Genomic DNA, 27,486 nt, shown 5'->3' on the forward strand with positions numbered 1-27,486 from the left:
CCCCCACGAGGGATGATAAAGTGCCGCTCTGCAGGCAGGCGGGATGGGCTACCCGCCTCGTCGCCAGTGTAGTGTTGATCCTCAGGCCCACATGGTGGCGAATGACTGACGCAGACACAGGGTAGTAATGGACTGTAACTAGCCTCGAGGACGTGCACCTGGGCCCTTTTACTGACGGGGCCATGTTACTCGTGACACCGTGATGGATGCGTGTGTGTAGTATGTCCAGCCCTCGGGGGAGTGGCTGGCGTTACAACTTCCTGCGGGACACTAGAATGTGTCTCGCAGGATACTACAATGACCAATGCATTCGTGTCCATGTGAGGGGCTCAGAAATTGCCACCCTGTGTGATATTATGGCAGATAAATGATCTTGAAACACTGCCTCGGCTCCAGGAGTGTTCACGCACGGTCAGGTACATCCCTTTTGTACGTGCTCAATAACCTAGCATCCTTGGAGAATACTGATGCTTTTGTAACATGTCCAGTCAGTGGTGTTTTTTAAGCCAAAGCCGCGGTGCACTCTGGGGCTTGTGAGTTTCTGTTACATGGACTCTTGACAGCTTGGGTTATAACACTTCAGATGTTGCTTCTCCAATGACTTTTTATTTTAAGGAACAGCTGCAGTTGTACAGAAGGTTCGGGGGCAGCAGCAGGTCCTGGGCATTTTCAAGGGGGGAGAGGAGGTGGGGGCTCTTCAGGAAACACACTTAAACACCTATTTCTATCTTTGGTGCCAACATAAGGCAGGAGGACACACAATGCCTCCCTGGTGACCCCTGGTCTTCATCCTCAACTCGCTCAGAGAGGGTCCCAGACACGTCCTATGCCCAGCAATTTACGCCAACACAGCTGTGTCATGATAAAGACACACAGCCCCGGCATGGAAGAAAACAACTATCATGGACTAAAGTTACAGTAAGGCACTGAGAGGAAAGCGGTGGGGTCTGGGGACCAAGCAGAATGTACAATGCCCCCACAGCGCACAAAATCTAACCCCCCCCAATCTCTCCCTCCCTCCCTCTTTCAGTGTAAAACCACCTTCCTCTGGGCCCCCTGTGCTCTCACAAGGGCTTCTATCTGCAGTCCTAATTAGGGGTGCCACAGCTGACCCAAGGCACTTGGATGCTATGGAGGAAGAAGCACTTCAGGTTTTGAAGGTAGAGCGGGCCATTGTGTGCTGTGCTGTGACCCGAGACCTGGGGCGTCACTTCCCGCCCGGAAAGTCTCTACTTTTTATTTGTTTTATTTATTTAATGCATTTTTATATAGCGCACACTTTACCCGAAGGTGTCAGAGCGCTGTACAATAGAACCAGTTACGTTACATGAGAGAAATGTTACAAAATAGAACGTTACACAAAAATAAACAGGAGACTAGAAGAGGTAGGATAAAACCATAGAAGGCAAGAACACAATATCAAACACAGCAAGCAAGGGTGAGGAATGTACAAGAAAAAAATATTACAAATTTACAAGGATGTACTTTATTTAACTTGCTCAGCTGTGACAACCCTATCAAGTGCCCACAGTTGTGTGATTATTCCCGGAGAGTTTATCAATTTGTGTTAGTTTAAACTGAGATACTGGCACTTGGCAGCGCAGTCCTTGACCTCTGACCCAGCACATGGTAAAGAGAGAACGAATAGTTTCTTACCTGTCGGTGTAGTTTTGCAGCTTGAAGATCTTTCTGGATTCACTATGCTGTGCATATTCCGCAATCTGGTGGTTGGGTCCGGAATCGTAGTCTTTTTTCTCTTTTCTTTTTTTTTTTTGTAGCCCAGGTGGGCGTCGACGTCCCACCATTTGGTGTACCTTCGGTGACGTCGGCATGCTTCCGGCGGAAGCTACCACCCTTGGGCGCCATCTTTGGATTCTTTTTTCTGTCTCTTTTTTCTTTTCTGTGTTTGTAGTGAATACATGGCTATGTTTGTTAATCCTTTTTTCAACGTAATTCTTTTCACGTATCTTGTAAGCTTCAACTTTCTTTCTTTTTCTATATGTTTCCACCTTCTTTTCCAGCCTCATCTTTCTGGCGGAGGCGGGTGGGTTTGCTAGTGAATCCAGAAAGATCTTCAAGCTGCAAAACTACACCGACAGGTAAGAAACTATTCGTTTTGCAGCGTGAATCTTTCTGGATTCACTATGCTGTGCATAGATTTTGTAGCGGTTTTTGTTACTTTTGTGGCGGTTGGGTGGAAGATGAGCGTTGGTTGTTGAAGATATGTTGAAGCACCTTTTGTCCTACTTGTGCTTCTTTGTTCATTTGTACATCCACGCAATAGTGCTTAGTGAACGTGTGCACTGAAGCCCATGTTGCCGCCAGGCATATGTCCTGAATTGGTGTGTTGGCCAGAAAGGCAATTGTTGCTCCTTTCTTCCTGGTCGAGTGGGCCTGTGCCCCTCCTGTTAGCTCCTGGCCAGCTTGCTTGTGGCAGAATTGTATTGTCTGTGCGATCCATCGAGCTATGGTGTTTTTAGTCACTGGTTTACCCATGTAACTGTTTGCGAAGGATACGAAGAACTGTTTTGTCTTCCTGTGTCCCTTCGTCCTTTCAATGTAGTGCATCACTGCCCTTCTTGCGTCTAGAGTGTGGAGTGCCCTCTCAGCGCTTGTAGTGGGGTTTTGGAAGAAGCTAGGGATCTGAATACTCTGATTCATGTGGAACCTTGACACCACCTTCGGCATGAAGTGAGGGTCTGTTCTCATCACGACCCTGTAACTGTGTATCTGGATGTAGGGTTCCTGCAGTGTTAGAGCCTGCAGTTCGCTCACTCTCCGTAGCGAGGTGATTGCTACCAGAAAGGCCGTTTTAATAGTCAGCATTTGCAGTGATGCTTTGTGGATGGGTTCGAAAGGTGCTTTCATGAGCTCTGTCAGTACCACATTCAGGTTCCAAGCCGGTGGCGGCATTCTTTTTGGTGGCGCTATTCTTTTAGCCCCTTCCAGGCATCTTTTTACGACTTGAGATGTGAAGAAGCTTCTCCCTGTTTCTCCTCTTGTGTATGCCACAATCGCTGCCAGGTGTACCCTTAGCGAGGATGAGCTTAGCTTAGCCTTTATTAGGTGCGTGAGGTACCTTAGCACCGTAGATTCCCTGGTCAGTTTTCTATGGAGTTTTTTCTTGCAACACCATTGAGTGAATCTTTTCCATTTTTCCCCATAGCATTTGCGTGTGCTGGGTCTTCTTGCCTCTCGCAGCACCCGCAGGGTGCTCTCTGGTAGTTTTAGATGTGCGAACTCTAAGTCCTCAGGAGCCAAGCTGAGAGGTTGAGGCTCTCCGGCTCTGGGTGTAGAACTTCTCCGTTTTCCATGGAGAGTAGGTCTCTTCTTTTTGAGAACTTGTGGGGGGGGCCCTGCGCCATCTCCATTATCTGAGAGTACCAGGTCTGCCTGGCCCATTGTGGTGCCACCAGGATGAGCGTCATGTTGCTCGAACTGCATTTGTTGAGAACCCTGGGGATCAGTGGTATCGGGGGAAAAGCGTAGGCAAATGTCTTTGACCAGCTTATCCATAGGGCATTCCCCTGTGATAGTGCCTCTGGTTGCAAAGTATTGGCATTTTGCATTCCGGCGTGTTGCAAACAGGTCTATTGTTGGAGTGCCCCACCTCCTGAATAGTCTCTCTGTTTCCTGTATATTGAGTTCCCACTCGTGAGATGCTGAAGTCTGCCTGCTGAGCCAATCCGCTTCTACATTGTCCTTCCCTGGCAGGTGTATGGGTAGCAGGTCTATTTTGTGTGGTATTGCCCATCTCCAGATTTCCTGTGCCAAGCTTGACAGAGGGAATGATTGAGTTCCCCCCTGTTTGTTGATGTAAAACATCGTTGTGGTGTTGTCTGTTTGTATCAGCACCTTCTGGCTGTACAGGTGTTTCTGAAAGGCCTTGAGGGCAAGCAACACTGTTTTCAGCTCCAGGTAATTGATGTGTCTGACCGCATCTGTAGGGCTCCACAGACCCCTCACTCTGAGCTTGTTCATGTGTGCGCCCCATCCCTTCTGGGATGCGTCTGTGGTGATGGTCACTGTTGGGTCCGGTGGTGTTAGAGGTTTCCCTACTGTTATCCTTTCTTTGGTCCACCACCTTATTTCTTCCTGCACCCTGTGCGTTACAACCACTAGATCCTCCCAACTTCCTGTAGCTTGTGACCATTGCTGTTGTAGCCACTCTTGGAGCGGTCTCATCTGTAGGCGTACATTGGGGACCAGGTGTATGCATGACGCCATCATTCCCAAGATCTTGCTCACTGTCAGAGCTCGCCCCTTCTGGTAGCGACGTTTCTCCCTCAGTAGGCTGAGTGTTCTCTTTTCGCTGGGTAACACCCTGCATTGGACGGTGTCGATTTGAGCTCCCAGGAAGATTTTCACCTGCTCCGGTTCCATTGAGCATTTTCCCCAATGTATGGAGAATCCCAGGCCTGTTAGCGTTCTTGTGACCTGCTCTGCGTGAACTTTGCATGTCCTGTAAGAGCTTGCCTTTATGAGCCAGTCGTCGAGGTAGGGGTACACGTGTATCCCCTCCCTTCGCCACTGCCGATAGGCATTTGGTGAACACCCTTGGTGCGGACTTTAGACCGAAAGCCAGGGTTGTGAATTGGTAGTGATCCTTGTTCACTGTGAATCTTAGCATGTGCTTGTGCTGCCTGTTCATGGGGATGTGCAGGTACGCATCTTTGAGGTCTATGGTGGACAAGAAGTCCCCGGCCTTTATCTGCGGGATGACCACTTGTAGGGACGTCATCTTGAATTTTGGGGTCTTTACATATTTGTTTAGGAACCGTAGGTCCAGGATGGGTCTTGGTACACTCCCCTGTTCCGTTCTTTGAATGGGACCGTTTCGATGGCCTCTTTGAGGAGGAGTTTCTGAGCTTCCTCTTGGAGCAATTGCAGCTCTCTTCCCGAGTGCTCTCTTCTCTTTGGCTTCCTGTTTGGTGGATTCTTTTCCAGCTCTATGCAGTATCCGAACTGCATGATGTTCAGTATCCACTTGTCTGTGGTTATTTTTCTCCACTCCTGGAGAAAAAATCTCAGCCTGCCTCCTACTGGTGTTACATGTTCCTTTGTGTCTTGTCCGTGTAGCCCTCTCCTCTTTGTTTTTCCGTGCTCCTCCCCCGGAGGGTTCGAGTGGGTGAGCACCTTTTCCCGTGTGCAGTCACTTAGTCACTTAGAGGGGGGTTGTTCACAGCCTCTCCTTCTCTGGCCTCGTCCGTTTCCTCTTGATCGAAAGGACTGGCCCCTGTTCTGGTAGTTCCAGTTTTGCCTCTGCTGGCCCTGGTGGCCTTGGTTGTCACTCTGTTGTCCCTGGTGGAACGCCTGGTGTGATTCTCCTCGCTGGTTTCCACCCCTGCCGTTTGGCCTCCGTGTCGGAGTGCCCCTTCTCATCCCCCTGAATTGCAGGGCCCCCATGGACCTTGCCGTCTCGTTGTCCTTCTTCAGTTGGGTGAGCTTCTCATCAACTGGGGCTCCGAACAGTGTTTCACCATTGAAGGGTGTGTTCAGGATGTTGTTCTGAACCTCAGCTTTGAAGCCTGAGATACTGAACCAGGCTTGCCTTCTCTCTGTGATGCCTATAGCCATCAGTCTGCTGGATGCTTCAGCCCCATCCAAGGCTGTCTTCAGGCACGAGTTAGCAATGCTTTTCCCCTCTTCCACAAGGTGTGATGCCCTCTCATGGTATTGCTCCGGGAGGTGCTTGAGCAATTGGCCCATCTCATCCCAATGCTGGTATTGATGTCTGTTCAGGAGGGCGTTGGAGTTCGCCATCCGCCAGTGCGTTGCGGCGTTCCTCTCTATTTTCCTGCCCGTTAGGTCCATCCTCCTGCTTTCCTTGTCAGGTGGAGGCCCAGATGTTGTTGGGACGTTGGCCCTTCTTCTGGCCGTTACAGCGATTATTGAATCTGCTGTGACGGACCCCTTGATGTAAGCCGGGTCTTGGGAGGAGAATTTGTATTTCTTTTCCGTCCTCGGCGTTACTGATCTGCATGTAGCCGGGTCCTTGAAGGCTTCCTTCCCCTGGTCTGTGATACTCTTCAGCATGGGCAGGAATTGGCTTCTTGTCTGCGTGGGGAGCAATGTTTCCAGCAGGAAATCTGCTTTTGTCTTCTCCTCTTCCAGCTTAACCCCATAAGCTGCCGCTGCCTTCCTGACGACCTCATTGTATGCCCCAATGTCATCCGGCGGCGAAGGCCTTGAGGGGTAGGTCTCCACAGCCTCCTCCGGGTTTTAGGCCTTGATGTCCTGCCAAACCTGGTCTTGGGCCGTCGAGGAACCTGAGCCGTAGCTTGACTGCTGTTCCCTGTAATCACCTTCTGTGTAATAGAGGTCCTCTTCCTCTTCGTGCTCCGAGGGCTCCGGAGTTTTCGGCGGCTCTTCGACGTCGAACTCCTCGTGCTCCTGCACCTCAGCGACGGCCGTTGCCGGCTTCGAGGAGATCCTGTAACTTCTCATCCTTTCCTCGAAGTCTTTCTTTCTCTGAAGGATGTTCTACATTTCGGCCTCGAGTCTTCTTTTCTTTCTCAGCATCTCTGCGGCCTGCTCGCCGTCGAGCGTTTCGGCTGCTCTCTTCGGCGGCGGCGGCGACGTCAAAGCTTTCTTCGGCTCCTTTTCCTTCGAAGTCGAAGACCCTTTTTCGGGGGCTTGCTTCGACGACCTTTGCTTTTCGCCGGTCTTCGGCCTCCGGGAGTCCTTCTCGAAGGATCCGCTGGGCTCTTTTTCGGAGGATGCAGCTTCGGTCGTCGAACTTTTCGGCGCCGGTGCTCCTTTCGAGGCTCTGGACTCTGACTTTCGAGAGTCTGCCTCTGGCTTTCGAGGCCCTGTGGGAGTTTTCGGGGTCGTAGACTCTCCTACCTTGTCAGGCGTTTTCTTATCGGTCTCTGCAACCGTGCAGTCATCTGGACCTTCGGCGATGTTGTCCTCGTCGTCGGTGGAGAGGCCCAGTTCGTAAAGCGTCGGGCCTGTCCCTTGCCCTGCATCGTGTGGTGAGCTGTCCTCTGTTTCTCTCCAACTCGGAGTGTCTTCGGCTTGAAGACGGAGCAGGCGTTGCAGTCTCTGCTCTCGTGGTCGATTGGCAGGCAGAGGTTGCAGACCAGGTGATGGTCCTTCTGCGCGAACTTGTGGTGGCAGTTTTGCAGAATTTAAAGGTTGTCTTGTACATCCCAGCGCTCAGGGGGCCCCCTGTGTGCGCATTCCTCCAAGGACGTCGAAGATCTCAATGTTCTACCCTTTCTTCGTCGTCTCTTCTCTGATGGTCTTCTTCTCCCAATCTTCTCAGGTCTTTACCGTCGAAGAGTTGTTGTATTTCCTCCTTTTCTCCTCCAAAACCTCTGGAGCTTCACGCGACGATCCAGACCCAACGGCGGAAAAAAGAATCTGAAGATGGCGCCCAAGGGTGGTAGCTTCCGCCGGAAGCATGCCGACGTCACCGAAGGTACACCAAATGGTGGGACGTCGACGCCCACCTGGGCTACAAAAAAAAGAAAGAGAAAAAAGACTACGATTCCGGACCCAACCACCAGATTGCGGAATATGCACAGTATAGTGAATCCAGAAAGATTCACGCTGCAAAACTGTCGCAGGGATTCTGCTCATACACAGGACTGTGCACAGAGACCCAGGACCTCAGTGAATTGTGCTGGACCAAAAACTCGCCTCAGTACCTAGAAACCCTAATCAAGTAACATCAGTGTCACATTAGCTCTCCATCCTATAGGGAAGCTACCAATGATTAGACAACCCGGAACATGCAACTTAGGTTACTCTTAGGAATGGTGGGAATAAAGAACACTCTTTCGTTTTATCATATCAGTCCACAACGTGAGTAAATAGAGACACGGAAAAGTTTAAAATATTTATTTTAACAACGTGTTATGAGATGCAGTATTTTTGCTAACATAAGCAGACATATGATTAAAAATAATACAATCAGCATTATTACAATTCCATAAAATACAAAAGGAGAAAGCATTTTATAATGCGAGTGGAAACAGGACCTACAGTGCCTTGTATAACACCCTCCCTTGCTAAGAACTATTATATATGATAATAGAAGGTTCTTAGGCTTGAATGGGGAACCCCATACCTCTAAGATCAGCAGAAGTGGATTACATCAGGATCAGCAAATCTCTCTCTTGCTGGAAACTGATTTTCTCCAAGTGCCTTAATCATGCATGCAGTGCAATATTAAAGGCGCCAGAATTTCAGGTAGCTGCAACTGTGTGCATGTTGGGCCCGATTCACAGAGCTAACTTAAGACAAAATCCTAAACGTACTACCTTTGGTATTCACAGAAGGCATTTAGTAGTAGTAAAGTTAGGATTTTTTCTTAAGTCTGTCTTAAGTCAAACTTAAGACATAATCCTAACTTTACTACTACTAAATGCCTTCTGTGAATATCAAAAGTAGTAAGTTTAGGATTTTGTCTTAAGTTAGTTCTGTTAATCGGGCCCGTTGTGTCTCAACGTGAGCCAATCAGCCCAAATAACAGCTTACATAGTTATGATAACCTTGGAGGCTTCTGCACATACTGTACAGACTGAGGTCACGATGTAAGTCTAGGAATGTTAAAAACAAGCCTTTTTCATGTGATGAATTCACACAGTCTAACTTACAATAACAGTTACATGCAGTGTCGTGTGCAAAAGCTGTAAAATGGCAAAATGGTGTTTAAATGTCTAATAAGCTGAAGCTACATAGCAATGTGTGCACGCAAGGCCCAGCGTTCACTACAGAACCAGTGTAAACAATGCATTCAATGCAGAGACTCTGAGGGGCTGCAGCAGAGCGCAAGAGCTCCGAACTGTGGGACGTAAGTCACGACGGGGTAATACAGGGTCAATGATTTTTTAATAATGACAAGTCACAAAGCTGCCTGTTTATAGGGCCACACCATCTCTGTCACGATGAGAACAATCCTGATGGGGGCATGCTGTGCAGCCTGCAGGGGTAGAGGAGCCCTTTAAAGCTGAAATAAACATCCTAATAACTGCCCCCTCCTGAGAGACTTATCCCTAAACACATAGCAAACATTTTCTGCCCTTGTTTTAAAATTGTACAAGGAAAAGAGATATGTAGGGGTCAGTTTCATATCAAGAGACATATCCCCAAAGGGAACATTTTATTATTTAAAAGTGCCTCTCCTTGTGCTCCTGGTCACATTGTTATCACTGCAGGGGGTGGGTGGGTGAGGGGCTGAAGCTCCATGTAGCTCTCACACCAGCCTCAGCTCCGCTCCTCCCCTGTAGGGGGTGCAAGGGAAGGATGAGGGGCTGAAGCTCCCTGCAGCTCTCACACCAGCCTCAGCTCTGCTCCTCCCTTGTAGGGGGGTGCAAGGGAAGGATGAGGGGCTGAGGCTCCCTGCAGCTCTCACACCATCCTCAGCTCCGCTCTTCTTCCCCCGAACAGGAAGTACGGGAAGAGCCTCTGTCTGAAGGGGGCCAACAGGAAGGTGTAGAGAAGCTCCATGGAGTCAGCATTGTACAGAGACAGCTGCCCCCCCTCGTAGTCCAGATACACCCCCAGCTTCAGGAGCTTCTCACGTGGGGACAGAGGGGTGTCAGGGGAGGTGAGAGCCATGTACTGACCTTCACACCCCTGCACAACCCAGACTCCCCACGGAGGTGACCATGTGGACCCTCCCTTCCTGTCCACAGACTCTGCTGCGACCCCAACATGCCACAATCCCTCGTCCTGTAGCAGCTGCACCTCCCAGTAATGTCTGCCGGAGGTAAACCCCTCTGTGCCCAGCACACGGGAGTAGTACGTGAATCTTATGGGGGAGTCCGGCCGGGGCTGTTCTGTGTCTGCCAATCTCACACGTCTCCCCCCCTCAGACAGGAGGAGGGTAGGATGAGCCGTGTCAGGATCCAGAGTCACCATCACTGCAGAGAAGAGATTCAAAATTAGAGATTTAATGACACAAATAAAGGCTGTAATTACTGCTTACTGTTTTACATATGATTAATTTATACCACATTTGGAAGGAGCACAGGGTGACAGCTCCACTCCAAGGTATACAGTACTACTCAGTACACTGCATTTGATGGTACATAGTGACAGAGCTACTCCAAGGTATATAGTACTGGTCAGTACACTACATTAGATGATACAGAGTAAGAGACCCACTGGAACGTGTGCAATACAAGTCAAGTCAAGTCAAGATATTTATATAGCGCGCTACATACCCATAGGGTCTCAAGGCGCTTGAGGAAGGGTGGGGAATTACTTGTCGAATATCCAAGTTTTAAGTTGCTTTCTGAATGCTGGGTGGTTCTGAGTAAGGCGAAGGTGAGCGGGAAGTGAGTTCCAGGTTTTAGCTGTAAGGTAGGAGAAGGATCTACCTCCCATGGTGGTTTTGTTGATGCGAGGTACAGTGGCAAGGGCTTGGTTGGAGGATCGTAGCTGACGGGAGGGGGTGTAGAAGGACAGTCGTGTGTTGAGGCATTCGGGTCCAAGTTCGTAAAGTGCTTTGTGTGCGTGGGTTAGGAGGCGGAAAGTAATCCTTTTATTTACGGGGAGCCAGTGGAGGTTTTTCAGGTGACCAGAGATGTGTTCTTTACGCGGGATGTCTAGTATGAGCCTGGCTGACGCGTTCTGGATGCGTTGGAGTTTTTTCTGGAGTTTTGCGGTGGTACCGGCGTATAGGGTGTTTCCGTAGTCCAGGCGGCTCGTGACCAGTGCGTGGGTGACCGTTTTTCTAGTTTCGGTGGGGATCCAGCGAAATGTTTTTTTGAGCATGCGAAGAATGTTGAAGCAAGATGATGAAACGGCGTTGACTTGTCTGGTCATCGAGAGTGAGGAGTCCAGGATGACGCCCAGGTTCCGTGCGTGGTCCGTCGGGATGGGTGCTTTTCCAAGGGCCTCTGGCCACCAAGAGTCATCCCAGGCGGAGGGGGAGGTGCCTAAGATGAGGACTTCTGTTTTGTCTGAGTTCAGTTTCAGACGGCTGTGCTTCATCCATTCGGCTACTTCTTTCATTCCTTCGTGTAAGTTGGTTTTGGCGGTGTTAGGGTCTTTGGTGAGTGAGAGGATCAGTTGAGTGTCGTCAGCGTACGAGATGTTGAGATTGTGTTGGCGAGGGATGGCCGCAAGGGGGCTCATGTATACGTTGAAGAGGGTGGGGCTGAGTGACGATCCTTGTGGCACGCCGCAGATGACTTCAGAGGCCTTTGACTTGAATGGTGGGAGGCGGACTCTCTGGGTTCTTCCGGTGAGGAACGAGGTGATCCATTCCAGTGCTTTTCCTTGGATTCCGACGTTTCTGAGGCGCTGTAGAAGGGTGCTATGACAGACTGTGTCGAAGGCAGCGGAGAGGTCGAGGAGGATGAGGGCGACTGTTCAGTACAGTGCATTAGATAATACAGAGAGACAGAGGTACTGGAAGGTATACTGAACTAGTCAGTACACTGAATTAGCTGGTACAGAGTAGAAGAAAGCTACTAGAAAGTGCTAATGAGGACCCCAGTCTATCTGCTTTCGCCACTAAATTGATTCCATATACTTTAGGTACATTCCAGATTGGATTCTGGGGTACCCTTATGAGTCCCTAGTATATGGTACACTATGTACCAAGGGCATAGGTACCCCAGAGGCCTACCAGGGGGCTGCAGCATGTATTATGCCACCCCTGGGAAGCTATCCAAAATGACATCACAGGTCTGCTACTGCAGTCTGGGTAAGGTGGTGCATGCACCCCTTACTGAGATATAGGTTCACTATATCTCTACTGATCACACATATAAATCGCCCCTACGGCAGGGTGCTTGGTTTTCATGTGAGATGGTGCCCATGCATGAGCAGGGCCCCTCGGCAGCTTTTGAAATCTATTCTCCGCGGTTGTATGTGATGCAGCCATACCATATACTCAAGTGCATTATCGACTCGCGGTAAATGCTAACTTTAAAATGGCTGCACCGAAACATGTCGTGTTTGGTGTCAAACACCTTGGAATCATACCTCCCTGCCAGAACTGGCAGGGAAGGTATGATTCCTCCCTTCTAGAGGGAGAAACATGCCATCACCGGTATACCCGATACCAGCTTAACAGGCCTGGCATCACAAAATGGATGCTACTAGCCACAGACATGGGTCTGGCCTCCTGCTGCTGGACGAAACTCCAGCAAGGGATTCTGGACAATAGGTTTCCTGTCGCAGGGAGGTGTGACCACCTCCCAGACAGGCTTTAGTGTATTGGGGGCTGGGTGGTTGCACTCCAAGAGTGCTTTGAAGTCAGCACTGGGGGCACATTTGGTGTCCCTGTGCATAGTCCAGTTCAAACCGGTCCAGGGGCTACCAGCCCCTGCTCTGGCGTGAAACTGGATAAAGGAAGTGGGTGTAGCCACCTCTCTTTCTTGTCCCTCCCATAGGAGGGCCCACAGAGTTTGTCCGACCCCTTGCTTGGGTATAAAGTAGGAACCCCTAGCAACAGGACTTTAGATTACACCTGCACAAAACTCTGATACTGAATCTTGGAACTTCTACACGACTAGATAACTGATGAATCTCCATTGGAGTGAAGGATTAACTCCCCTGCTTGGCAGACACCAAAAGACGCATCTATCCGGTTGGCATCTCCGAAGCTCCTGAGGACTCCAAAGGAGATTGCAACTCAGGGGGCGAGTTCTAAATGTCTAAGAGGAAGATCAGCGCGCTCAGCAAGTTTGAGGGCCGTATCTCTTGTGGCAACCGTGCAACCCGCACCCCTGGACAACGCGACGATTTGCAGCAGCAACACCTTAGAGGCGACCTCTGAGGCTGAGCTTTGGGTTACATATAGCCCTGACCCCGAGCAGTGAAGATTGCCAGCCTACACTCACCGAGTGCTTCATGAGCTGGCAGTTTCTGATGCAGGTCAAGGTGCCTTCGTGATCCCTTGTCCGTCGACTTGTGGGTTCCCAAGGAGGCCATTCTTCAAACCAATGGGCTTACCTGGTAGCTCCAGGCTTGCCCTGAGTCTCCATCGCTTGGGGAGTCCCTAGGACCTTGTTGGTCCACACCAAAGCCATTCATTCCTTTCCACAAGACTTGCCGTTGCCAAGACTTGTTGGGTCCAATTTGGGCACCGCAGCACTCGACAGACTTCGTGGGACAGCTCGAATCCTGGTCCTGGTCTTCGCAGACGTCTCCTGGTCAATGTGGCTCAAGAGTCAAGCTCACATCATCCCACCTGAAGCACCCGACATCAGTGGGCATTCGACTATCGTGCCCCTGGTCACTGGCAAGTGACAAAGACTCTGTACCCTCTGCTTTCAGGTTCTTCCCATCTCCGATCCAGGCTTGGATCTCATCGGACACTTTTCTTCTTCACAGCAGCAGCACTTTGCAGCAGGTCGCCATTGAAAACGACAACGAAACCTGACACCATTTAACAGCTATTCACCCGGCTTCCCTGGGTGAGGTAACTCGAGTACTACGGTACTCCCGTGGTTGTTGGCCCTAGAAACTCTTAAGTCTAAAGGGGTTTGCTCAAAATCCAACCATGACTTTCCCATAGCATTGTACGGGGCTCGCGCCTTTGTTCATACACTGCACGCGTCCCCCGTGGGTCTCCTGTGTCACTACCTTGGTGGTTCCGTGGGGTTACACCACTTATTTAGTAAATGGTTTGATCTCTCCCTGGAGCCAATCGTGTTTTGTGCTATTTACTGTTGATATTCTGATTATAACTTGTGTACTTTAACCTCTAGGCTCATAAAGAGAAGTAGGGTGTGTTTAGAATAAATACATATATTTTATATATATACCTGGTGTGGTTTTCCTTTCATTTGGTAATTCAAGAGATTATAGACTGGAAAAACAAGCTGCTTTGCATTTCTCTAAGACTTAGCCTGAAGGCTGCTCTCCATTGCTACCACTAGGATAGCTTTCAATAAAGGTTGTCTAAACCTATTCATCAATAAGGGTTGTTTGGACTGGTACAAGATGCCCACTATAACCAGTAGACAGCATATACCACGCCAACTTCTCACACTAGGCATTAAACTGCATTAAATGGTACAGAGTGACAGCCCCACTCCAAGGTATAAAGTACTACTCAGTACACAGCATTTGATGATACAGAGTGACAGAGCTACTAGAAGGTATACTGTACTATTCAGTACACTGCATTAGATGGTACAGAGTGACATGCTACAGCAAGGTATATAGTACTGGTCAGTACGCTGCTTTAGATGGTACAGAGTGACAGAGCTACTTCAAGGTATATAGTACTGGTCAATACACTGTATTAGATTGTACATAGTAAGAGAACTAATAGAAGGTGTGTAGTACTAGTCAGTACACTGCATTAGATGGTACAGTGACAGAGGTACTTGAAGGTATACAGTACTACTTGTACACTGCATTTGATGGCACAGAGTGACATAGCTACTCCAAGGTATACAGTACTGGTCAGTACACCGCATTAGATGGTACAGTGTAAGACAAATACTAGAAAGTGTACAATACTAGTCAGTACACTGCATTAGATGGTACCGAGCAACAGAGGTGCTGGAAGGTATACTGTACAAGTCTGTACACTGCATTACTTGGCACAGAGTGACAGACATACTGGAAGATATACTGTACGAGACATTAAACTGCATTAGATGGCACAGGGTGACAGCCCCACTCTAAGGTATACAGTACTACTCAGTACGCATGATTTGATGGTACAGAGTGACAGAGCTACTAGAAGGTATACAGTACTACTCAGTACACTGTATTTGATGGTACAAAGTGACAGAGCTACTCCAAGGTATATAGTACTGGTCACTGGTTTTACTCCAGAATTGAAGAAATTAAAACTTGAGATTAGACAGAAAGAAAGGAAATGGAGAGCCAAATATTTACCACAGGATAAAGAGATTTACTGTTCTGCTAGAAAAAATATCAAAAAACTCTCTTACAATACAAAATCAATTACTTTTCATCGAAAATTATGAACTCCCTGAATAAATCAAAAGAGATATTTGATACAGTAAACAATCTTTGCAACGACGATAGGACAGCTCTCCCAATAATTCCTACTCAAAAATTATGCAATTTACTGAATGATTTTTTTCAGGGACAAAATTATTACTATAAAACAGAATATATCTAGTCTTCCCATGCCAACTCCAATAGATGATATATTCTATAATCCGTTTACACTAGACACCTTTTCTCCCATCGAGTTCAAAACTCTGTTTGATCTCCTTACCCGTGTCAAATCTGGATCCCCTGATGATATTTGCCCGCCTTATATTTTTAAAGAAATAGGACTTGCCATTCCTCAAAGTATCCTTCCTCTATTGAATAACTCACTTGCACAAGGCAAGGTACCTAGTGGGTTTAAGCATGCTTTGCTGATTCCTTTAACCAAGAAATCTGGAACTGACCCACATGATCTTACGAATTATAGGCCAATTTCCCTTTTACCCTATCTGTCAAAAATATTAGAAGCCCATGTGTCTAATTGTCTGTCAAATTTTATTGAATCTACTGAATACCTGGAACCGAATCAGGCAGGTTTCCGCCCAGGCCACTCGACTGAGACAGTGATACTGGCGGTCCAGAACACCCTGAGATCTAACGCAGACAGAGACGCTCATCAGGCATTGGTGCTCCTGGATTTGTCGGCCGCGTTCGACACGGTTGATTTTTCCATTCTTGTCAAATGTGTCGAGCAGGCCGGCCTCAGGGGCCATGCCTTGAGTTGGTTAAAATCTTTTATTTCTGAACGCTCTCAGTCCGTTAGATTGGGGATGTTCACAGCCCCAAAAACTGTCTCTACTTGTGGAGTACCGCAAGGATCGTCTTTGTCCCCGTTACTTTTTAATTTATACTTACGTCCCCTATTGTATTCTTTGAAAAGCCACAAAGTTACAATTTTTAATTATGCGGACGATTTGCAACTTATTTTTTTCCTGGATTCCTCTGATGCAGTGGCTGAATTTCAAAAAACTATGTCCCATATCCAGAGATGGATGACTCTGAACCATCTCAAGCTTAACCCGGGCAAGACAGAACTTATCTTGCCCGGGAAAAGTGAAATCAGCTGGGGACCCCACTTCTGGCCATCCGATATGGGAACTCCTCCTACTAAATCCCATACTGTGAAGAGCCTGGGAGTGACTGTTAGTGAGGATTTATCGTTAAAAAACCATATAGGGATGGTAGTTTCATCCAGTTTTTTCCAATTGAGGAAAATAAAAAAAATCGCCCACTTTTTAACTCACTCAGCCCTGATCCAGGTAATTATCGCTTTGGTGTTATCTCGGCTTGATTTTTCAAACAGCTTGTATCTTGGTCTCCCAGTAGGTCAGCTTAGGAGATTACAGTATGTCCAGAACCAGGCAGCCAGGCTTATAAGTAAACAACCTAAATGGCAATCCATTAGGCCAGAAATAGAAAACCTGCACTGGCTACCGGTAGCCCAGAGAGTTGCATTTAAAGCCGGCTGCATTATCTTTAAAGCTCTGCAGGGTAAGGGCCCCAAATTCATAAAGAACCTGGTATGCAAATATACCCCCTTACGTATTCTCCGTTTAGCCCATCAAGAACTACTAAGGGTCCCTCCATTCAAGAAAAAACGTCAGGGAGGCAGCGGTTTTCATTATCTTGCCGCCTCCCTATGGAATGCCCTCCCATTGTCTCTAAGACAGTGTGATACTCTTCTTACTTTCAGACAAATTTTTAAAACATGGCTCTTTAGACAGGCCTATTCATAAATAGGGGTGAAATGTACCTTTGCACAAACGTATTTTCAGATGTTATGCTGTGTTCTCACAAACCTCGATAGCGCCATGAAGCCTACGGGCGTACGTGCGCTGAATAAATAATAATTAACATAACATAACAACATAACATAACACTGCATTAGATGATACAGAGTGATAGAGCTACTGGATGGTATACTATACTAGTCCGTACACTGCATTACATGACACAGAGTGACAGAGTTACTGGTAGATATACTATACAAGGCATTCAACTGCATTAGATGGCACAGAGTGACAACCCTACTCCGAGGTCGAAAGTACTACTCAGTTAACTGCATTTGATGGTACAGAGTGACAGAGCTATTCCATGGTATATAGTACTGGTCAATACACTGTATTAGATGGAACAGTGTAAGGAAAATACTAGAAGGTGTACAGTACTAGACAGTGCACCGCATTATATGGTACAGAGCGAAAGAGGTACAGGAAGGTATACTGTACTAGTCAATACACTGCATTACTTCACACAGAGTGACAGAGGCACTGGGAAGTATACTGCACTAGTCAGGAAACTGCATTAGATGACAGAGTAACAGAGCTACTAAAAGGTTTACTGTACTTGTCAGTACACTGCATTAGATGAGACAGAGTGACAAACCCACTCCAAGGTATACAGTACTACTCAGTACACTGCATTTTATGGTACAGAGTGACAGCGCTACTAGAAGGTACACTGTACTAGTCAGTACACTGCCTTAGATGGTGCTGAGTAAGAGAGCTACTAGAAAGTGTACAGTACTAGACAGTACACTGCATTCGATGGCACAGAGTGACAGACATACTGGAAGACAAACTATACTAGGCTTTAAACTGAATTAGATGGCACAGAGTGAAAGAGCTGTTAGAAGTTATACTGTACTAGTCGGTACACTGCATTAGATGGTACAGAGTGACAAGCTACTCCAAGGTATATAGTACTAGTCAGTACACAGCATTAGATAGTGCAGAGTAAGAGAGCTATTAGAAAGTGTACAGCACTAGTGAGTACACTGCATTAGATGGTACAGAGAGACAAATGTACTGGAAGGTATACACTGCATTACATGGCACATAGTGACAGACGTACTGGAGGATATACTATACCACACATTAAACTGAATTAGATGACACAGGGTGACAGCCCCACTCCAAGGTATACAGTACGACTCAGTACACTGCTTTTGAAGGTACAGAGTGAGAGAGCGACTCCAAGGTATATAGTAATGATCAGTATACTGTATTTGATGGTACAGAGTGACAGTGCTGCTCCAAGGTATATAGTTATGGTCAGTACCCTGCATTAGGTGGTACAGAGTAAGAGAACTACTAGAAGGTGTACAGTACTAGTAAGTACACCGCATTAGACAGCACAGAGTGACAGAGGTACTGACAGATATAGTGTACTAGTAAGTACACTGCATTAGATATTGCAGAGTAAGAGAGCTATTAGAAAGTATACAGTACTAGTCAGTACACTGCATTCGATGGTACAGAGTGACAGAGGTACTGGAAGGTATACTGTACTAGTCAGTACACTGGATTAGATGGTGCAGAGCAAGAGAGGTACTAGAAAGTGTACAGAACTAATCAATACACTGCATTAGATGGTAGATAGTAAGAGAGGTATTAGAAAGTGCACAGTACTAGTCAGTATACTGCATTAGATGGTACAGAGTGACAGAGGTACTGGAAGGTATACTTTACTAGTCAGTTCACCGCATTACATAGCACGGAGTGGCACACGTATAATATGTATTAAACAGCATTAGATGGCACAGGGTGACAGCCTCACTCCAAGGTATATAGTACTGGTCAGTACACTGCATTAGATGGTACAGAGTAAGAGAACTAGTAGAAGGTATATAGTACTAGTCAGTATACTGCATTAGATGGTACAGAGCAACAGAGGTACTGGAAGGTATACTGTAATAGTCCGTACACTACGTTACTTGCCACAGAGTGACAGAGCTACTAGTAGGTATACTGTACGTGCAAGTACACTGCATCAGATGGCACAGAGTTACAAACCCACTCCAAGGTATACAGAACTAACCAGTACACTGCATTTGATGGTACAGAATGACAGAGCTACTAGAAGGTATACTGTACTAATCAGTAGACTGCATTAGATGGTGCCGAGTAAGAGAGATACTAGAAAGTGTACAGTACTAGACAGTACACTGCATTAGATGGTGCCGAGTAAGAGAGATACTAGAAAGTGTACAGTACTAGACAGTACACTGCATTAGATGGTAAAGAGCGACAGAGGAACTGGAAAGTATACTTTACTAGTCAGTACACAGCATTACATGGCACAGAGTGACAGATGTACTGGAAGATATACTATTCTACTCAGTACACAGCATTTGATGGTACAGAGTAAGAGAACTTCTAGAAGGTGTACAGTACTAGTCAGTACACTGCATTAGATGGTACAGAGTAAGAGAACTTCTAGAAGGTGTACAGTACTAGTCAGTACACTGCATTAGATGGTACAGAATGACAGAGCTATCAGAAAGTGTACAGTACTAGTCAGTACACTGCATTAGATTGTACAGTGCGACAGAGGTACTGGAACGTATACTGTAGTAGGCAGTACACTGCATTACATGGCACAGAGTGACAGACGAACTGGAAGATATACTATACTAGGCATTAAACTGCTGTTACGAAGTAGAGGACACTATGTAAAGGTAAGTGAACTCTTTATTTATACCTCCACAGTTCCATAACCAGCAGCTGCTCAGTCATGAAACACAGTCTGTCACCCACATTCTAAATTAGCCTCACGGGCAACAGTAGGGTTGTACTAAAAGGGGAAAAAGAGGAGGGGTGAGAGGGCGAAGGAATGACAAAGGGCAGCTCCAATAATAGGAGAGGAATAATAAATGCATAGAAATAAGACAGGTAAAAGATATGAAATTATAACATCTTCCTCCCATAATGAAAAGGAGACAAAGATTAGTAATAAAGGTAAACAGACAAAATCTAATTCTTCAAGTCAATAGTAGTTAGCAGGGATTTTTCGCTGACTCTTTGCGGTAGTGCGGGAAAACTATTATGAGATTCGTTGAGCAGGAGGTTCCTGCTAGCGCCAAGTCTGGAGCAGGGAATCTCGATAACCTATCCATGCCCCAGCTTGGATTCAGTTTCCCCACTGCGTGTTGGGCCTTTTTATGGATACCCAGTCACAGCCCACTTCTGTTGTTTGGTTCCATTTTTGACGTTTATATTTGGCTTGAGGTGCAGCAACTTTGGTGCTTGTTACTCTAATATTCTGCTTAACTGCTTCCCCCCCACCAATCCAATTTGGAAAGAATTTAGTACCAGGTTTTCTCCCTTTGAGGGATGAGAATGGGGAGATGCCTGTGACTTGGTTGGGTGTAGTATGGTAGGCCCATAGCATGTCTTGTAGGACTCTTTCCACTGGCAAGTGGTTGATGCAAGCAAGTTGGATGTTTTCTTTGATCATTCGGTTGATCCTTTCTACCGGACCGTTGGCCTGGGGACAGTAAAGAGCAGTTTTGAAGTGTGTGATGCCTACGTTAGATAGGAAAGATGTCATAGCTATTGAAGTTAACTGCACACCGTTGTCTGTAACTATACTTGGGATGCCTTCTGATGCAAATGTGTCTCTTAGGAAATTGATAAGTGTCTCAGTTGTAGTTTGGTTAAACATCCTGATGACCACCCAGTGAGATTGGTAATCAGTTAGTACAAATGCACAATGTTTAGTTACTTCTGTTGAAAGGACCTATAAAATCTAGAGCTTGTTTGTCCCATGGTTTACACTGGATAGATACTGGAGACAATGGCGCTTTTTGTGTAACTTTAGATTTGTCACGGTTGGTGCACACGTAACAGTTCTTTACTTTGGCTTCCACCAGTGAATCCATGTTAGGAAACCAATAGCGCTATCTGAGTCTGAATTTGGTTACACTTCGGCCTAGGTGGCCTTCATGGACAAGATCAAAAATGTTGTTTCTTAATCCTGCAACAGGTATTATTTTGTCATTTCTCCAAATGCAGTCTTGGTGTAGATTAATTTTGCGCCTGATTTCCCAAAATTTACCAACTTCTTGCTCGACTTCATTACATGTATTTGGCCAACCATGCAAAGAAAGTGTAATTTTCCAATTAAGTTAGAACTGTATCTTGACTCTGGCTAACAAACCATTCGGTAGAGCTAATAGTAGATGAGTGGATTTCTAAAATGGGGTACTCTGTGGTTTCATATTGTTCTTCCACGTTTGAAGGCGCTCTTGAAAGGAAGTCGGCAGCTGAGTAGAGTTCACCTGCAACGTATTCAAGTTTGAAACAGAAACCTTCTAATTCCAATACCCATCGAGCCACCCTGGGAGTACTGTTGAAAGCACCCCTAGGGTTGACCAGCTTGTGGTCGATTTGCACAGTAATTTTGATACCCCATACATAGAATCTAAAGTGCTTGATAGCCCAGAAGCACAAGAGAGCTTATTTCTTAAGTACAGAGTAATATTTTTCAGAATTGCTATGGGTGCCTGAGGCAAAGGCTATATTGCGTTCCTCGCCATTAATGACTTGGGACAGTGTGGCACCAAGACCCTTGTCACTAGCGTCGGTGGTGAGTATAGTTTTTCTGCATGGATCAAAGTTACATAGGTAAGGAGTAGAGAGAATGGCACACTTAACTTTTTCAAAAGATAATTGGTGCTCCTCTTGTCAAATGAACTGTGTGTGGTTTTTTGTAAGTTCTCTGAGCTTGTTTGTCGAATCGGCAACATCTTTGACATATTTCACCATGTATTCATCAAGGCCTAAGAATGGCAAAAGTTCTTGTTTCAAGGTGGGAGCAGGAGCATTCTTCACTGCCTCAACAAGGCACATTTTTGGTTTGAAACTATCCTTTCAAATAGTGTGCCCAAGATAGTGGACTGCCCCTACCCCTATTTGGCATGTCTCTTCTTTGAACGTGCCTCTTTGAATTAGGAAAGTACTTGATTTAGAGATTTATTATGTTCTTCTGTGGTGGTACCATATATTAAAACGTCATCCTGGAAGCATAAAGTCTTGGGTATGCCATCTAAAATGTGTTACATGATTTTTTTTAAAACAGCAGCGGCAGAGGCCAGACCAAATGGCATCTTGCAGAACATGAATGATCCTATGGAAGTGTGGTGAATGCTGTAAATTCCCTAGAATCTGGTGTATTCCCACCTGGTGGTATGCCATAGAAAGGTCCAGAACACTAAAGCATGATGCCTCTCCCATGGTGCTCAGGATTTCGTGTATGAGGGGCAAAGGGTGCCTCTCAATAAGGATACTGTCATTAAGATCTGTGAGATCAATGCAAAGTCTGATGTCCTCCCCATGTGCTTTCTTTGCAATGACAATGGGGGTGACCCATTCGGAACAGTCAATGGGTTGGATGATGCCTAGATTTTGGAACTTGGTTAATTCTTGTTTAAGTGGTCCCCACAGGAGGTGTGATATGGGTCTAGTATTTGGTACTATAGGTTTTGCATTAGGTTTTAACTTAATGCAGTGCTGGAAGTGTTTGAGAAGCCCTAATTTGGTTGTAAACCCTTCAGGGAACTGACCACAGATCTCTTTGCCTGTCACAGAGCGGCCTATGGCAAGTACTTGTTCTGTATTATTTGGGTCAAGGGTGATACCGAGCTCCTTCTGGTGTTGCCAGTCAGGAAGATTAGACCCATCATCAACAATGTAGACCTTGCCTGTGGTGGAACGGTCTTTGAAAGTGATGCAAGATTTAACCATCCCTCTTACCAGGATGGAATCCCTGGTGTAGCTACTAGGGGAAATGTCAGCAATCAGTAGTTCCTTCTCTTCGCAAATCTTCATGTTCTTGAAGTTCGAGATGTTGAGGAATGTGAATGGCGAGCATGAACCTGCAAACATCTTAATCATTTTGCCATACAACGAAATATTGCATTGTTGGTACTTAATCTGATTTATTTCATTGTGTTAATATATATGAAAAACCATTTTCGTCACACTTTGGGTTTTATTGTCAAAGGCGTCATTAACATTGTTAGCTTTTTTGGGAATGCTATGGCACACTCTGGCTAAGTGCCCTTTTTTATTACACTTTCTGCAGGTAGAGGTCCTGGCTAGACAATTTGGATGGTTGGCTAAGTTGTTACTACTGCCATAGCGGTAACATTTCAGTTAACTTGTTTCACTATTTCGTATGTGGTCAGGACTCTTCTCTTTTATTTTGCAAATCACATCTTCCATAGATAAACTGGCAATTTCTGACACCTGTTCGTTATTGGTAGGTGATTTCATTTCAGTTATGCATAAGGCAGTGTGTTCTATTGACTTGGCTAACTCGATAGCATTGTGAAGAATAGATTGCTTCTGTAACAGCTTCTCTTGAATTTTGGAGTTGTTTGTACACCTTATGAGTTGGTCTCTAATAAGGGAATCGTTGAGATCCCCGAATTCGCAAAGTTCACTCAGCCCTCTTAACACTGCTATGTAATTAGAAATACTCTCTTGCTTTCCTTGAACTCTACTGAAAAATTTGCGCTGTTCAAGGACTATATACACTTTGTCTCCAAAGTGTATTTATAATTTAAGTAGGGCTAATTTGTAAAGATCTACTTCTGCGTCCATACTGGAACCTTGATCGAGGTCTGGTAATATGTAAAAAATCTTTGTGCCAAGAGTACCAAGATTATGTAGTAAAATATGTTGCTTCCTTATCTGGCTAAATTTCTCTCCCCTGATAGCATTAAATAAGATTCGAAAACTTTAACCCATTCTTTCCAAGGGCTATTAGGCTCACCAAACTCAATGGTGGAGGTTGAGCCATACTGGCAGGCTGGTTGAAAAATTATGGAGGAAAGAGAAACAATTATAAAAGGAGGAACGGAGAGTATCACGGGTGCAGTTGTGACACAAGTATATGTATGTATTTATTGCTTATTAAGCGCAGCTGTCACCCAAAGGGTATCCTGCCGCTGAGACCTATCCATACATCTGTTAAATAAGCTACATTACTCTAGGGAACAAGTGGGTCTTAAGGTCCCTTTTAAACGTAGGCAGATCATGGCAACTCCTCAGTGCCAGAGGTAGAGTGTTCCACAACGTGGCGGCCGTAAAACTAAAGGCACGACCACCCATCCTCACTCTGTTTATCCTGGGGACCCTTACCAGGAAAGCCGAAGAGGATCTCAAAAGTCTGGCTGCCTGATACCAGGAGAAAAGATTCTGAAGGGGTATTGGTCCCAGTCCGTGCAGGGCCCTAAAAACAAGACATAGAGCTTTAAATGCAATTCTCTGCTGGACTGGAAGCCAATGAAGGTCGGCCAGAGCTGCCGATGAAGAGGCGGATCGCGGTCGAGACAAGGCCAATTTAGCGGCCATGTTCTGGATCCTTTGGAGTTTAAGGACCAGAGTCTTCGGGGCACCCAGAAGTAGTGCGTTACAGTAGTCTAACCTACTGAGGATGGAACTACGCACTACCTCTGCTCTGGAACCCAGAGGAAGAAGTGGCAAGATTTTCCGTAGGGCACGGAGCAAGCCCATACACGTCGCTGCCGTCCTATTTCTGGAAGCATCAAGCTGCAAATTGGGTTCAAATAGAACTCCCAAATTGCAAGCTGATTCTGCAGCCTCCACCGAACCCGGGATGGACATTGGCCAATAATCAGCCGGTAATGTACGAGGAGTTCGGTCCAAGGAGCAGTAAAGTACCTCCGTTTTTGACCCATTATATTGCAACGCGTTGGCTCGCAGCCATGCTGCTGTTGCCGACATACAACGGTGAAAGGCATCCCTTGAAATAGCCTCCGATCCCTCAAATGAAAAAATCAACTGAGTGTCATCGGTATAATTGATGACTGATATGCCGAATGACTTTATCAGTGCTACCAAGGGACGGAGATATATATTAAATAGGATCGGACTAATCGCCGATCCTTGGGGGACTCCTTGTTTCACCTGCCGAGTGGCTGATCGAAATGGTGGTAATGCCACGGCTTGTTGTCTATTGTCCAAATAAGAAGTGAGCCAGTCTAGGGCCAGACCACTCACTCCCGCATTCCGAAGACGGCCAAGTAATACCTCATGGTCCACCGTGTCGAACGCGGCCGACATGTCAAGTAGCACCAAAAATGCAGACTTGCCCTTGTCGACTCGCGTTCGCAGGTCATCCAACACGGTGACCAAGGCCGTCTCGGTGCCATGAGCTGGCCTAAAGCCAAATTGTGCAGCATCCAGGCAGAGATTTATTTCCAGGAAGTTGGATAAAGCTCTTGTGACCCATCTCTCGAGAATTTTTATCGCAAATGGTAATAGCGAAATCGGCCTGTAATTAGCCGAACAGAGAGGGTCCAAAGAAGCCTTTTTCAACAAAGGTGTTACAATTGCCATCTTCCAACTGTCTGGGACTGTCGCTGTAGTCAATGATTGACAACAGATGGAGTGCAGAGGAGGGAATAGCTCATCTTGAAAGGCCATCTTGCGCGTCACCACGAGAAATCATGAATAATCATGGAGGAGCTGAAGAAATGTTGTTAGTGTGAGTATCACTGATGCAAACGTGACACACGTATTCGTGTGCATGTCACCACGTGAACAGATAAAAATGTAGACGTTATGTTTGATAGTGTGCCTGTCACTGAGAGGCACAAATGTGGCAGGCGTGACCGAAGTTGGATGTGTGGCAGCAATTAAGGCAGAAATATGAGGAAGTGTGCCTGTCCCTGTGAAGCACAAAGGCGGCAGGCTTATTGCCACGATGACACCTGTGGAGGTGTATCGGCAAGTAGATGAAGTGTGCCTATCACTGAAACATTGCTGACAGGCTATGGACATCCCTCTGTCAATAGTGAATTAAAGAGTGTGCCTGTCTCTGTGAAATACCAGAGTGGAATGCTAGTCTAAATGTCTCCACTGAAGACGTATATAATGGTGGAAGGTCGACAGGCTGAACAAGAATTATGCGACGCGTGCCTGTCCTGTGATCGACATGATGTGTGGCGAGGCTGCTGTCTAGGTTAATTACTCCCTCAGTCCGGCAATCACGTGAAATGCCTCAGTGAATCATCTTGCCATTGCCGAGTCTAGGGGGTGGTGTTAATTGAGGCTTGGGGCGTAGATGAAGGCCTGGATGGAATATCACACTGCGAGGCTGGCAAGAAGGAACGCTACGTTGACACCCCAATGGCCGAGGAATCCGAAGGCATGGCAACCGGAAAGGCGAAGGAAGTTCCTCAGTAGGTTGGGCCCAAGGAGAACAAGGCGCACCACGGAAGAAAGCGGCACCACCAGGTTAACCGGCATCTCGTCAAAGGATCAAAGACGGAGACACAAAGGCCGCCCGGTCTCACAGCAAGTTCCTGACAGGCTGAGTGAGTGCCTGGATGAACTCCAACGAGGGCATAGGTCACAGAACAAGTTGTTAAAAAACTCGTCAGAGTAAAGACAGCTTGGTAGGAAAGCGAAGGCGGGCCCACACTTCCAGAAAGGTAAAAAATATACTCAGCGGCAGGGACAGCATACAAAAGACTCCGCCGGTATGAGGTGTCTATGCAAGAAAGCACCAGGCACAAAATCCAAAACATCTGTCTCACAAATCAGGAGATATATATATATTTTTGTATTCTTTTTATTTAGATCAGGGCATAAACTAATCACAGAGCACTTACATACATTGCAGTTCATTGTTACACATTCACTTGACATTTTACCACCTTAATTTCCACAATACAAAAGGCATAGTATTATTCCACATATTAATCTCGCAGCGTCCCTCCATCCTCCCCATCAGATACCTCATCTGTCTCCACTCTTGGCGGTTCACAGATGTAGCCCCTAAATTTATTCCAGGCCCCCCATATCTTATTCCACTTTCGAGGATAGCCTCGATTAACGAACACTGCTTTTTCGACCACCATAGCGGTGTCCATGTCTTTGCAACATGCAGCAAGCGTCGGTGATTCTTCCAAACACCCTTTTTTAGGCAACATTACGCTTTGCAATCGTTATCCCCAGTGTGGCCCAATCCTGTGCTGGGTGAGTAAGGTCATTCGGCTCCCAATCATTCAACATACACCTGTCTGGCCCGGTACCAGTGACACCTCCTCAGTCTGTGATATCGTTCTCATCACTTTTACCCAATATGCTTCTATCTTCGGACATTGCCATATGGTGTAAAAAAACATACTCTCCTCCCCACACTTTCGTAGGCAGAATGGGTGCTGGATTGCCCCTATTTTGCAGAGGGTTAGTCTAGCGTAGTAGGTGCGATGTAGTATTTTGAGTTGTACTAATCTGAGCTTCGAGGGTATTCCCACCTCAGGTGGGGACGCTAGTGCCTCCTGCCAGTCAGTGTCATCAAGTTCCCCTATATCTCGGGCCCATTTTTCCCTGAGCGCCTCAGTAGGATCAGGTAAATTGTTAACTAGCTTTCGGGAAGTGAAGGAAGTGGCCTTTTTATGCATGTAGTCAGACAACAGCCTATCTTCTAGGGGAGTGGCCTCTGGGACCTCGGTGCCAGGGGGTAAGGCTGCTTGCAGTGCATGTTTGATCTGCAGACATTGGAATATTTCCGAGGGTGCTAGGTCATACTGTCCTTGCAGACATTCAAATGTGATCACTTCCCATTTATTTCATAGATCACCCACCGTGGAGATGCCGATCGCATCCCATTGGGCAAATCCCTTACTGTTCTTAAGTCGCCCAAGCCGCCATGTATCCCAAAGCAGAGTAAGTTGGGTTATAACTCCTTGCCAGTCCAATTTAGCGTGTGCTGCGTGCCATA

At 46.5% G+C, this 27,486-nt stretch overlaps 1 protein-coding gene across 1 annotated transcript in view; it reads right to left on the reverse strand.

Moving 5' to 3' along the window:
* Positions 1-7,833: 7,833 nt before the first annotated feature.
* The window catches only part of LOC144752400 (E3 ubiquitin-protein ligase TRIM39-like), a 270,934-nt gene continuing 251,281 nt past the window's right edge, over positions 7,834-27,486 (reverse strand). Inside the window, exon 6 of the mRNA XM_078640332.1 lies at positions 7,834-9,875. Within this exon, the coding sequence (XP_078496458.1) occupies positions 9,361-9,875 (515 nt within the window). The 3' untranslated portion in view covers positions 7,834-9,360. The remainder of the gene's footprint in view (positions 9,876-27,486) is intronic.

Source organism: Lissotriton helveticus, chromosome 5_1 (assembly GCF_964261635.1).
Source record: "Lissotriton helveticus chromosome 5_1, aLisHel1.1, whole genome shotgun sequence".
Taxonomy (NCBI): Eukaryota; Metazoa; Chordata; class Amphibia; order Caudata; family Salamandridae; genus Lissotriton; species Lissotriton helveticus.